A 12798-nucleotide genomic window follows, 5' to 3' on the forward strand; every position below is an offset into this window, starting at 1 on the left:
GGTTATTTGTAAAAAGATACAAACAAATTTCGTCTTTAAGGTAAGCGACAAAGGGTTCATCCATTAATTACGTCACACGAATTTCGAGGTTTTTTGACCCCTCCCCCCCTCCTTGTCACACTGGGTCACATTTGGCATTTTGGTGTGACGTCACATTTTTTCAATGAAATGGGCAAATCTAATTAAGTATTACATATAAATATTTTATCAAAATACTTTTGACGAAAGAAATATTAGTAATTTTATAACCCAAAACAGATTAGAAAAGAAAATTAAATGATTAACAACGATTGTCGTTCTAAAAACTTGTTATTTAACTGTACAACGTATAAAATAATTTAAATAAGTTAATGTGACGTCACAAAGTTTGTGACTCCCCCTCCTCGTCACAACATGTCACATTTTCGTGACCCCCTCCCCCGTGTGATGTAATTAATGGTTGACCCTAAAGTGGTACCTTTTGATTGAGAACGCCACATATTATGGTGTAACAATGCGAAAGTAACTGTCTGTTACTTCTTCACGTGAAAACCGCTGAATTGAGATAGAATTTGGTACGGTGATAGTTTAGGCCCCGGCCCGGGTAAAGACTAGGTAGTTTTATAAGTTTTTGTCAAAAATTTCATTTTTGGTACAAGCTTTTCTCGCTGACTGTACTTTTCTTACCACAGGCAACTAATACCCATCGAGACAATTCTAAAACCCCCAAACACAATTAGGTTGCGTTGTTTCATCACAGAGTTCCTATGGTCACCTCCTGTGTACATCAACAGATCAGCTCGATGGTACCATAATATTGCATTGTCACCCGACTTACACATGTATGCAAATTTTCAGCTCAATCGGAAATCGGGAAGTGGGTTAAATTTAGCTACCAAGAGTTGTACAGAAAATTACAGACAACGCGTCTCCGTTTGGTTATATCAGTATATAGTTCATCAAAGCCGCCATAACGGCTTTGAACTGCACCCAACTTAGTAATTAATTCATAATTTTATTGTTTATTGACTATTATTTTTATTATTCATGTTTGACTTGCCTGTTTAACCGTAACCTGTTTTGTTGTTCTTCTATGTAGTTTGTAATTCTATGGTGTTATTTGTTTCAGAATGTTGTATTTGTTAAGCGATTTGGTATATAACTGTAAGCTTCGGGGGGGAGGGGGTAGTAGGTACGCTCAGGTATGCGACGCTGAGCTATTGGCCAACACCCCAAGTCCATCACACACGTCCCTGTCGTCCCCCCTGGGCAATGCTAGTGGTTAGTACGGGCGTCGCTATGTTTACCAACATACCCCGGACCACTAGTAGCAGAGTGTGAGGGCCTCGCCTGGTGTGGGCCACGCCGAGTGATGTGGCATCCCCACCCGCCAGGTGTTCCTTTTCCCTTCCCTAGAATTCCCGTCTTTAACCTCTCGAACGCCGGAGCGGGGATCCGCGCGGTAGGCATTGAATTCCAATTTAATTAATAATTGGAGTTCGGTGTCAGCTAGTGTGGGTCCGCGTTCCGGCTTTCGAGAGGTTAACATCCCGTGTTCCAAACAGTCATTTCCTGTCTTCACTCCTATCTTTATCCCCTCTACCCCAGTGGCATTCTGGCACGGCGTTCTGTTGGGTCTCTGTAAGTAAACGGAGGCCCAGCAGGGTGCTGGCCGGAATGCTACTGGGGTATTTTCTAATTCCCTCCCTTCTCTATCTCCCCCCTTTCTTGCTCCCTTATCTTACTCCTTTTTCCGCCAATCCAAGGTGTCATACGTACCGTGCCGATGGATGCGTGGCTGGTGGCGAGACCAGTCTCAAACGGCGTCTCTACGAAACCGGGGCGAATCGTAGCAGTATTCAGTCCTTCAGGCGGCAAGCGGGGCTCTGCCGTACTGTGACCACCATTTCCCTTGCTACTCGTGGGACGTTTTATGGAAGATACAAATATAAATAAAAATCTAAATAGCTTTGACGCCATGTCCTCGGCTCTGGACGGGATCCAGGCCGAAGGTAATATCGGAGCGATGGAGGCTGTAGAAGCCTCCAGCACGCCCGAAGTTTGCTCCCAGGGAGGGGAGGGGAAAGCTGAGGTCGACAGAGACGACATCGTCTCTGGTGCGCCCAACGACAACTCCTCTGCCAAAGAGCTGCATGTTTCGAAACGCTTGTCGGGTGCTGCTCGCAAGAGATTCCGCAGGCTGTTGGGTGACGGGGTAGCCAAAGAGCAAGCCCTGTCTATGGCCCGTAAGCCCTGGGCGGAGATCACTGTGGAGAAGCCGGCCACGGAAAAAGGCCCTGTAAAAAGGGTCCGATCTGAGGACGAATCTCCGCAGGGATCAGTGAAAAAGGCCCCGAAACTCCGCGTTGAAACCTCAGGGGAGTCTCGGCATCCGAGCTTCCGGGAGGTAGCGGGGTCCTCACGAGTAGGGATCCGTAATTCGGACCCTATGAGTGAGGACCAGATGAAGTTGGTCCACCGTCATCTAAATCTCGCCATGGTCCAGCAATGGGCAAATGCGAAGGGCGGTGCACCACAGTTTCTGGGCTTCATTCACAAGACAGGCTGGATACTTGTGACCTGTGTTAACCAGGTTAGCAGGGACTGGCTTGTGAATGAGGTCCCGAACTTAAAGCCGTGGCCGGAGGCCAAACTCTCCGTCATCCCGGAGGGTGAATTACCCAAACCAGCTACGGCTATCACCTTTATTCCGGAGTCTGAGGCGGCCTCAGTGGAGGAAGCCTTGGCGCTGATCAGGGTCCAGAACTTTGGCCTGAACACAGAACTCTGGAAAGTTCTCGGGGAAAAGGCTGAGCAGGGGGGCAAGGTGGTCACCTTCGCTCTGGATGAGCCTTCCTCCGAAACTCTTAAGGCCAATCGTGGAGAGGTAGCCATTGGCTTTAAGAAAGTACTGTTCCGGCTAAAAGGGGGGCCAAACGCTCCCCCAGCACAGCAGACGGAACAGCAACCTCAGTCCCTCGCCGAATCTACTCCAGGGCCAAGTACCAAGGTACCTGGCGGCCGAACCATACCCCAGGGCTCTCGTGGCCGTGGGGGCGGGCAACCGGCAGCCAGAGGCACAAGGGGCATGACGAGGGGCATGGTACCCGGTAGGGCCAGACCCATAACCTCGGCGACAGGAGGGCCTCAAGGGACTCCTATTGCGAGAGGCAGGGGTGGGCCACAACGGGTCACCAAAAGGGCCAAATAAAAGGCCTTGGACCTACGGCACCCGCGAGGGTCCTGCAAGCGAACATCCATCATGCGGCAGCCGCCACGGCCATTGTTGAAAGCCGGCTTGCAGGACACGTCGACCTCGCACTACTTCAAGAACCTTGGGTGCGAAACTCAACCATACTAGGACTGAATTCGGTTGGTAAAGTTTTATGCAATACTAATGGAATTAAGCCTAGGGCCTGCATTGTTTTTGGCAAGAACATTGACTTTCTACCTGTTCCAGAGTTATGCACAGACGACCTGGTAGCAGCGTATGTAAATCTCAAGGGATGGAGCGGGCAGAGAATTATACTCTGCTCGGCATACCTCCCTGGAGACAGGAACGACCCCTCTGCGGATCTCACAGCCGTGGCCGAGTACGCCCGCAGACACAACGCAGAAATGCTGGTGGGATGTGACGCTAACGCCCATCACACCAACTGGGGAAGCACCGACATCAATGATAGGGGTGAGTTACTACATGACTTTCTTCTATGCAATAACTTCCAAATTCTAAACATGGGATGTACACCCACCTTTGTCACTAGGGTCAGGAAGGAGGTTTTAGACTTGACTTTTGCATCTTCAAATCTAGCCAGGCACATTCAGAACTGGAGGGTAAGTGATGCGGAATCGTTGTCAGATCATAAGCACATCTGTTTTAATATAGCTTTTTCTCTCAGCGTTCAAACGGTCACCTTCAGGGATCCCCGGAGGACGGACTGGGAAGGCTACAGGAGCAGCCTAGAAAGTAATCTGGAATCCGCAGCGAAGGTAATCAAAACGCGGGAGAGTTTAGAACTTGCGGTGGAGGTGGTCTCAAATGGCATTGTAAGTGCCTTTGAAGAAAACTGTGCTCCCAAGTTCAAATCAACCAAACGTGTGGTCCCATGGTGGAACTCCAACCTCAGGAGGCTCAGGGACAAAACACGCAAGTTATTCAATAGGGCTAAGAGGACACAGGAGTGGGAGGTCTATCGGAAAGCCCTAAATGAATACAGTAAAGAGATTAGGAAAGCTAAGAGAGCGTCATGGAGGAGGTTCTGCGAGGAAATTGAAAATACGCCTCAAGGAGCGAGACTTCACAGGATACTCTCCAAAGCTAGAAGTAATCAAGTAGGCCTTCTCAGGAGGCATGATGGCTCCTTCACTGCTAGTGAGATGGAGACTTTGGAGCTCTTGGCTGAAACTCACTTTCCGGGGGCAGGACAGTCACACGAGCCCCAGCTGGTCAGAGGCCTGCATAGGCCTCGCCCAGAGGACTGGAGGCAGGCTGCCCTCGTCATAAGACCTGGGATAGTGAGGTGGGCTATAAACTCCTTTAAACCTTACAAGACGTGCGGCCTGGACGGAGTAAGCCCTGTGCTAATGCAGCGAGGAGCTGAAGTCCTAATCCCGCATTTGGTCAGGATCTTCAGAGCTAGTTATGCCTGGGGACACCTACCGGAGCAGTGGAACATGGTTAAGGTATTATTTATACCGAAGGCTGGGAGGAAGGATTACGCTTTAGCCAAGTCCTTCAGACCCATCAGCCTCTCCTCGTTCCTCCTTAAAACCTTGGAAAAGGTAATTGATAAGTATATCAGGGAGAGCTGTCTTCTAAACAAACCCATACACGACACCCAACACGCTTACCGTAGGGGCAGATCTACAGAGACTGCCCTGCTGGAGCTGGTTGACAGAGTGGAAAGGGCTTTGGAAGACAAGGACATAGCCCTGTCGGCCTTCCTAGATATTGAGGGCGCTTTTGATAATACACCCACTCGGACACTGGTGGAAGGGCTCAGGGCCAAGGAGGTGGACGACACCACTATCCGCTGGGTGCAAAGCATGCTCTCAAGCAGAATGGTTAGGCTAGACTTGCTTAACACTACACTGGAAGTGGCCACTGTGAGAGGCTGCCCGCAGGGGGGTGTACTATCTCCCTTGCTCTGGACTCTCGCGGTGGATGGACTTCTGCATAAGATGGCGGAGCTCCGAATCGACACTCAGGGGTACGCAGATGACCTTGTTGTGACGGTGAGGGGCAACTGTCAAAGTACTTTATCAGACCTTATGCAGAGGGCTCTCAACACCATGAATACATGGTGCAGAGATAATGAATTGTCTATCAATGCGGACAAGACAATTATAGTTCCATTCACGAACAAGCGGAAACTAGACAAACTTAAGCCGCTTGTCATGAATGGTAAAACTATTCCGTTCTCAACAGAGGTCAAATATCTGGGGGTAACACTGGACCAGAAACTGACCTGGAACAAGCATGTGGACGGAACTATACAAAAGGCTAGATCAGCCTTGGCAATATGCTGTCGTTTAGCAGGCAACCGATGGGGTCTAAAACCCAAGATTGCCTTGTGGCTGTACACGGCTATAGTGAGGCCGATAGTGTCTTACGCCTCCGTAGCATGGTACAGGAAAACGACGCAGAAGGCAACAGTGACGAGGCTTGGCAGCCTGCAAAGAACTGCCTGTGTCATCGTCACTGGAGCCATGTCATCCTCCCCGACGGCAGCCCTAGAGGCCATACTAAATCTACCGCCCCTTCACCTGCATCTGGAATTGGAGGCGAGATCTAGTATGCTTAGAATAGCGGGCGCGAGGAGAGGTAATTGGTTATCGCAAACTCTGAGACTGTTTAGGGAATCAGTGTACGATATTCCTGTTCTTGGGATGCCGTCCGACACTATGGCACCCAAATTTTGTCCACTCAAACTCTACTCAGTGGAACTCCCCAAAAGGGAGGACTGGTCAAACAGTCAAATTAAGTGGAAAGAAGGAAGCCTGAGGTGGTACACTGATGGCTCCAAATCCGGATCTGAAGTAGGCTGCGGAGTATATGGTGAAGCGCCCAGGAAAAGCATCAGCTTAAACCTAGGGCGTTTTTGCTCTATATTCCAGGCAGAGGTATACGCCATTATTGAATGTGCGTCAATGAATCTGCAAAGCAACTACGGCAACCATACTATCTATATCCATTCGGATAGCCAGGCGGCACTCTTAGCCCTAACCTCTGATGTCACCACATCGAGGCTGGTTGAGAACTGCAGGCAATTATTGAACAACCTTGGAGCCAGGAACAAGGTTGTTCTACGTTGGGTCCCGGGGCATGCGGGTATCGTTGGAAACGAAAAGGCCGACGAACTCGCGCGAGCAGGGGCTAAGGGGAAGAACTACAGTCCTGAGCCGTTTTGTGGGATTCCCAGAAGCCTAACGCGGCTCACCCTAAAGACCTACTGTCAATACAAAACCATTCAACTCTGGAGGGAGAAACCAGGGTTGAACCATTCCAAAGCGCTTATCAAGGCCTTCAGCAAAAAGGCGTCTTCGAGCGCCTTGGCGCTGCCTAGGAACCAACTGCGCAACTTGGTCAGGGTGCTTACCGGGCACTGCGGCCTAAATAAGCACATGCACACTACGGGGAAACGTGACATGGGGCGGTGCAGACTCTGTATGGAGGCAGAGGAGACGCCCCTACACATCCTCACAGAGTGCCCCTGCCTAATGCGCACTCGTGACTTGATCCTGGGTGGACATATATTGCGCCCGGAGGAGTTAAAGTCTCTCGAAACCAAAAAGATCCTGCAGCTGTTTGAAGTTGCAGGTTTGGATCGAGAGTTGTAGTAGGTGGCGATCACAATAGATCAGAGATGGTCGCAGTGATACATAGGCTCTGGAGCCTTACATAGCCCCTAGAAAAGAAGAAGAAGAAGAAGAACTGTAAGCTTATATGAGCAAAAAAATAAATGAAATGAAATATCCTCTAAGCTCCCATACAACAAACGTGATTTTTTGCCGTTTTTTTGCGTAATGATAAGGAACCCTTCGTGCGCGAGTCCGACTCGCACTTGGCCGGTTTGTTTTTCAATCATTCACCTGAGCTGCCGACATTTGGCAACACAACTGCAGTAATCTTTTTATAATGGCCGTCACTCTCGGAACGTTGTTGTCCTGCTTCAATGACTTGTATATGAGCGAGAAGAGCAACGCCGAATGGGACGTCGTGAATATGTCCGCGCTGGTCAGCTTGCGGTATAGAGATGTGTAGTATCTGAAAATTATTATAGTAATTATTTTCGACATTAAACTATCGTGAGACATATTTCAAAATAGTTAGATCAGTACGGTTTCACTCACTATTATTTTTAGTCGCTTTTGGCGACATGTTTCGGATTCATCGGGAATCCTTCCTCAGGCACGACGTACAGCCGTCGCGGACACTCGTGCCCGAGGAAGGATTCCCGATGAATCCGAAATATGTCGCCCAAACCGACTAAAAATAATAGTAAGTGAAACCGTACGGATCTAAATATTTTAAGTAATTATTTTGATGCAATTTAACTAGAAACACATTATAAGGGGGTGTCTTATTGGAGTGATGACGGGGAATGTAAGTGATGAATGTGATGATGATATTTGAAAGAAAGAAAGAAAATACATTTATTTAGCGCCACAACATCGTACATAAAAGAAAAGGAAGGCATGCAGACATAAAAAACACATTTGGACGCTAAATAGGATCCCACTCAGCATAATGTCGCGGCAAACCGTGGCGCTGCTTTTCTGTGGGGACTAATCTTAATCTAAATTTAATGGCGATACGTACGCCAACGACACGGAAATTAAAATTTACATAAAAACACAAACATTATTAAACAGAGAATTAAGACACAAGTAAACCACAAAAAAAATCATACACATGACATTAACTACCGTCTTTTTAGGGTTCCGTACTAAAAAGGTACAAAACGAACCCTTATTTTAAATTTAATTTGAGATGGTAAGAATAGTATTTATTACAGTTACAGAAAAAATACCAAAACTAAAACGCGGAAATGTAAGTGTGTGAGTGACAAAATAAAAGTGTGCAAGTGATTTATATGTTACTGGGATGTTTGTACTTGAATTTTTAACAAGTGTGCACGACATTTTGATTTGAAGCCACTTAACGACTTCAGCGAACGGATTATTTATGTTTTTACCTGTCAGAGGTTCCTTTAGAAGCGTCACTGATATGAAACAACAGTGCTAGAGCGTGTATAGCAATGTTGACCGTCGCCATGTGCACTAGTTTGTGTATAGCGTCGATGTGCGCGGGAGTTTCGGCCAGACGCGCCTTGTCGGCGAACGGGTACGCGCGCTTCACGCCCGTCAAGATGGCCGACATTAGGCGGGAGTCGATGTCGCCCTGGAAACATTTTAATTTTTTTTTTTTGTATTAAATATATACAACAAACTATTTCTAATTATACATTTTAATTTAAGCCAGCATTTAAAGACATAGTGTGCAGTAACAGCCCAAAAAGACCGGGGCCTGTGCTAGGGCTAGTTACAATATATGTGACACAATTTTTAGAGAGCGATCGGATTTTGGATAAACAATTTTCTTATAATATAAAGTTTACTTAATTCAATTAAAAAAGCTTAATTCTCTTCACGTTCTCTGCTGTTCCCTCCGTTTGCCGCTGTCTTTGTCACATTTCGCAAGAAAGAACGGGAAAGAACATACGCGCCAAGTGTCAATTTTGATCGAATTTTGTCGGTTTTTATTTATTTTAAAAACGTTACCTTACAATATCGAAATTCTAAAGTTATGAAATTACTGGTTACTTTGGGAATTAATTGTATCGAGCGAAGTGTCATAATTCGTGTATCGGAAGCTATGTTATTAAAGATAATATAGTCAAGAACTACATATATTTTTTTACGTCTACGAATATCAACGCCTCTTAGAAAAACATGATCATATAAGGAGATTTTTCGCCTTCTGGCTCAGGGAACCGCCTTCACTTATGAAAATCCCTACTCATACTATACATGCGAAAGCAAGTCTGTCTGTCAATACCCTTTATCTCGGGAACGCGTCGAGGTATCGAGTTGAAATTACTCAGGTCTACGGTCCCTTGAAGCTGTGAAAGAATCAAACTTCTAAGTTAACTTTAAAAAAATATACCGCCGTTTATGGCGCAAAAAACGAATATTTCGACACTCTCAAGGGAATCAAAATCGATAGGGTACTTCCCGTTGACCTTTGTTTTTGTGAACTACTAGTTTTTTAGGGTTCCGTACCCAAAGGTTAAAAACGGGACCCTATTACTAATACTCCGCTAGTCCGCTGTCCGTCTGTCCGTCCGTTTGTCTGTCACCAGGCTGTATCTCACGAACGAAGTTGAAATTTTCACAGATGATGTATTTCTGTTGCCGCTATAACAACAAATACTAAAAAGTACGGAACCCTCGGTGCGCAGGTCCGACTCGCACTTGGCCGGTTTTTTTTTATAATGGAAATAATTATTCTACACAGAATATGTAGATGACGTTATACTGTATAACTTCTCGTACATTCTGCGGTAATTAGGTTATAACACGTTAAAGCTTGATAATCCAATAGGGTATTTGACAGTATTTAAAATAAATTATTTTACACCATGAAATAAAACACCAGAAGATTAATAGAGAAATGTAGACAGCAGTTATTTTTAGACACAATTTATATTTGAAAACTATCAAGAGTAGGGAATTTCATCGTGACATCACATGCTAAAGTTTCATATAAATTCCATAGTATCAAAATCGTTTTGACAGTTCGAAAAAAGAAACTGATTTGACTAGTAGTCAAATACCCTATTACCGCAAAATGTATGGCATCATCTATTTCAGCCGTCAAATTTGTGACCACAATATGGGGCATTTTCTATGAAAAGGGACCTTATTGTCGATGGCGCTTACGCCGCACAGCGTCGCGCGGCATTGTATTAATATCGGAGCATCGTTTATAATGACGTAAGCGCCATCGACAATAAGGTCCCTTTTTATAGAAAATACCACATATATCACATTTATTTACGCGCATCAACATCCTAGTTGCTTACTTTCTTGATAGAAGCCTTGAAGAACGAGAAATATATCCTGATAAGATTTTCAGCCAGTCTTGCGTCGTCCTTGCCCAAGAAGAACTGATTCAGGAAACATATGCCGTAGTACTGAGCTCTCGGTGATATGTTCGTTCTAAAAATATGAATAGGACCTATATAAATACGTTGAATCTTTAAAAACTTACAAATAACAGGGGTCTTCCATAAATCATGTGATCATATTTGACCAATTTTGGACCCCCCCTCACCTTGGTGATTTTAACGCACCCCCCCTTCCTCCTGCCACAAGGTCACGTGATAATTATGATGCTGGTACCCTTAGACGCTAAGCAAGTCTATTGTCGTTTCTACTGTATTCAAGATGCTATCTCTCAAAAACAGGCATCGTAAAAATCTGCTTATCACATATATTATATACATACTCGTACATACATCCTATCATATGTATTCATTCGATTTTGATAGCCATGGCGGATGATTGAAAAACGTCTCATAGCTCGCGCAAATTGTGACAGTTTTATTTTTCCCGCTTTGAAAAAAAAAATTACACGTGATATCTCAACCCCCCCCTCTCCCCCATCGTGATCATTCGTGATATTTATCTCCCCCCCTAAACGCTCACATGATTTTTGGACGACCCCACAGAGGTTTTGACCAATGAGGCAATGACCAAGGTTTAGAAGCAGGAGGTCCCGGGTTCGGTTCCTGGTAAGAGTATACATATATCGGGTTTGACCGCCCATTCCTCGATGTACATATATATATACTCATGTACAAAAGCGGAAGCAGAAAAGGTTTAAAATCGTTCGGTACGAGCTACACATTCACCTCTCAATGTGGCTAGTCATTAAAAAATAATGGCTACTTTCCTCTATACACTGATATCAAAACTATACATATAGGTATTATAGTTACAGAGATATAAACCACCGCGCCATAATATTTTCGTTACATCTGGTTGTTGGTCCGGCTCCTACGGTTTTTAAAGACGTTCACCTAATGGTTCGTCTACACTATCGGCGATGATAGACGATGAATGGCAGGCACGATAGTGTAGAGGGCATACTCGGCAGTCCTCGCAAATCATCGTCTATCATCGCCAATGATCGCCTGTGACCCGGGAGTTGTCGGTTTTTATGTCTAGATTAAGCCATAGTTTGTAGTTAGTAGTTTCTTACTAAATGATAGTTTTTAATTGTAACAAGTCTGATATTTAAATTGTAATTGGTACCCCGCGATACAGGCATTGCCTAGAGCGGAGACCCCTGGAATGTCTGTAACCTTTAGCTGAAAATAAATGATCAAAGATAAAGATCTTATCTTTAGGGCACGCATCAATGGCAGGGAAATATATGCATTTTTGTTAAAACCCATCCATTTTTTTTAAATAAAAGGCAAGATACATTTAACTTTAATAATAGACACCCAGATAGATTAATACTGCCTAGAACAAGAACGAGCCTGTACAGCAAAAATTGTTACGCGATGTCAGTGAAAATTGACAACCATCTACCAGAGGACTTAAAAAAATCACCATTTAATAAATTTAAGGCCAATCTGTTGGCCTATTTTATTCAGTAAACAATTACTTCTGCGAAAACCACGGTGAAGCATGAGCTGTCTAAATAAGTGGAAAAAAAAATATTATTGTATAAATTAACGCATGTTAGATTGTAAGTACAAACTGGTAATTTGACATTATTTTTGTATAAACTTTACTGACAATAGGAAATTTTGTTCTGTTTATGTTTAACTAACTAAAACTCGTATAGGTAATTTAATTCTGTTTGATATAATTGAATTTAATTTTGGCTCTCCGAAACATGTCGCGCGAGTGACTAAAAACATGTGAGTGAAACCGCTAAGTTAGTTTAGTTAAGTGTTTGATATAATTATAAGACATTAACATTGTGTATTTTGCATGCCGTTTCACGGTTAAATATGATGGCTCCAATGAATTATTAAGACCTGTTTATGTTACCATATTTAATGCAAATAAAAAATTATCAGTTATCGCCGGGTGGTTGCGTTGTACAGGCGATCATGTGGATGCTTACACGATGATGGACGATGATACCATCAACGATCATAGCCGATAGTGTAGAGGGGGCATAACGTTCACGTCAAAACTTCTGTAAAATTACCTGAAAAGCATCTTCTCAATGTCGGCCAACACAACTGCCTTCATGTTGGGATGGTTGTATAGTAGTTGGCAGAGATGGTAGATAACCTTCGAAGCTACTGACTGCGCCGGGTCTCCGAGCTTGTTGATAATACTCGTTAACAGCATCTAAAATAACGATTTAAACTTTCTCAAAAATCTCGAATAGAATGTATTATTTATTTATATTCATTATTTACTAGCGACCCGCCCCGGCTTCGCGCGGGTAGCAACTAATTTACACAAAACCTTTACAAATTATACATACAAACCTTCCTCTTGAATCACTCTATCTATTAAATAAAACCGGCCAAGTGCGAGACGGACTCGCGCACCGAGGGTTCCGTACATTACACAATTTAAACAATGTATTTTTTACGTGAAACGTGAGTGAAAGGTAAATTGTATAATGTTGTATGTCACAGTGGCATATCCCACAAAACTTACAATTACAATTTTACAAGTGTCAAATTACAAGTTTGTAATAATACAAGTGTGCGTACCACAAAATATACAAGTAACAAATTTGTAGCGGAAAATTCTTACATATATGTCAATTGTATCAAC

At 44.3% G+C, this 12798-nt stretch overlaps 1 protein-coding gene across 1 annotated transcript in view; it reads right to left on the reverse strand.

The window, feature by feature from the left end:
• Nucleotides 1–12798, reverse strand: part of LOC134751775 (CCAAT/enhancer-binding protein zeta) — a 33695-nt gene that overhangs the window by 14152 nt on the left and 6745 nt on the right. The window contains exons 7-10 of the mRNA XM_063687256.1: nt 12215–12360; nt 10068–10203; nt 8178–8383; nt 7072–7246 (exon numbers count right to left, since the gene is read on the reverse strand). Of these exons, the coding sequence (XP_063543326.1) occupies nt 7072–7246; nt 8178–8383; nt 10068–10203; nt 12215–12360 (663 nt within the window). The remainder of the gene's footprint in view (nt 1–7071; nt 7247–8177; nt 8384–10067; nt 10204–12214; nt 12361–12798) is intronic.

Source organism: Cydia strobilella, chromosome 23, assembly GCF_947568885.1.
Source record: "Cydia strobilella chromosome 23, ilCydStro3.1, whole genome shotgun sequence".
Classification (NCBI taxonomy): domain Eukaryota; kingdom Metazoa; phylum Arthropoda; class Insecta; order Lepidoptera; family Tortricidae; genus Cydia; species Cydia strobilella.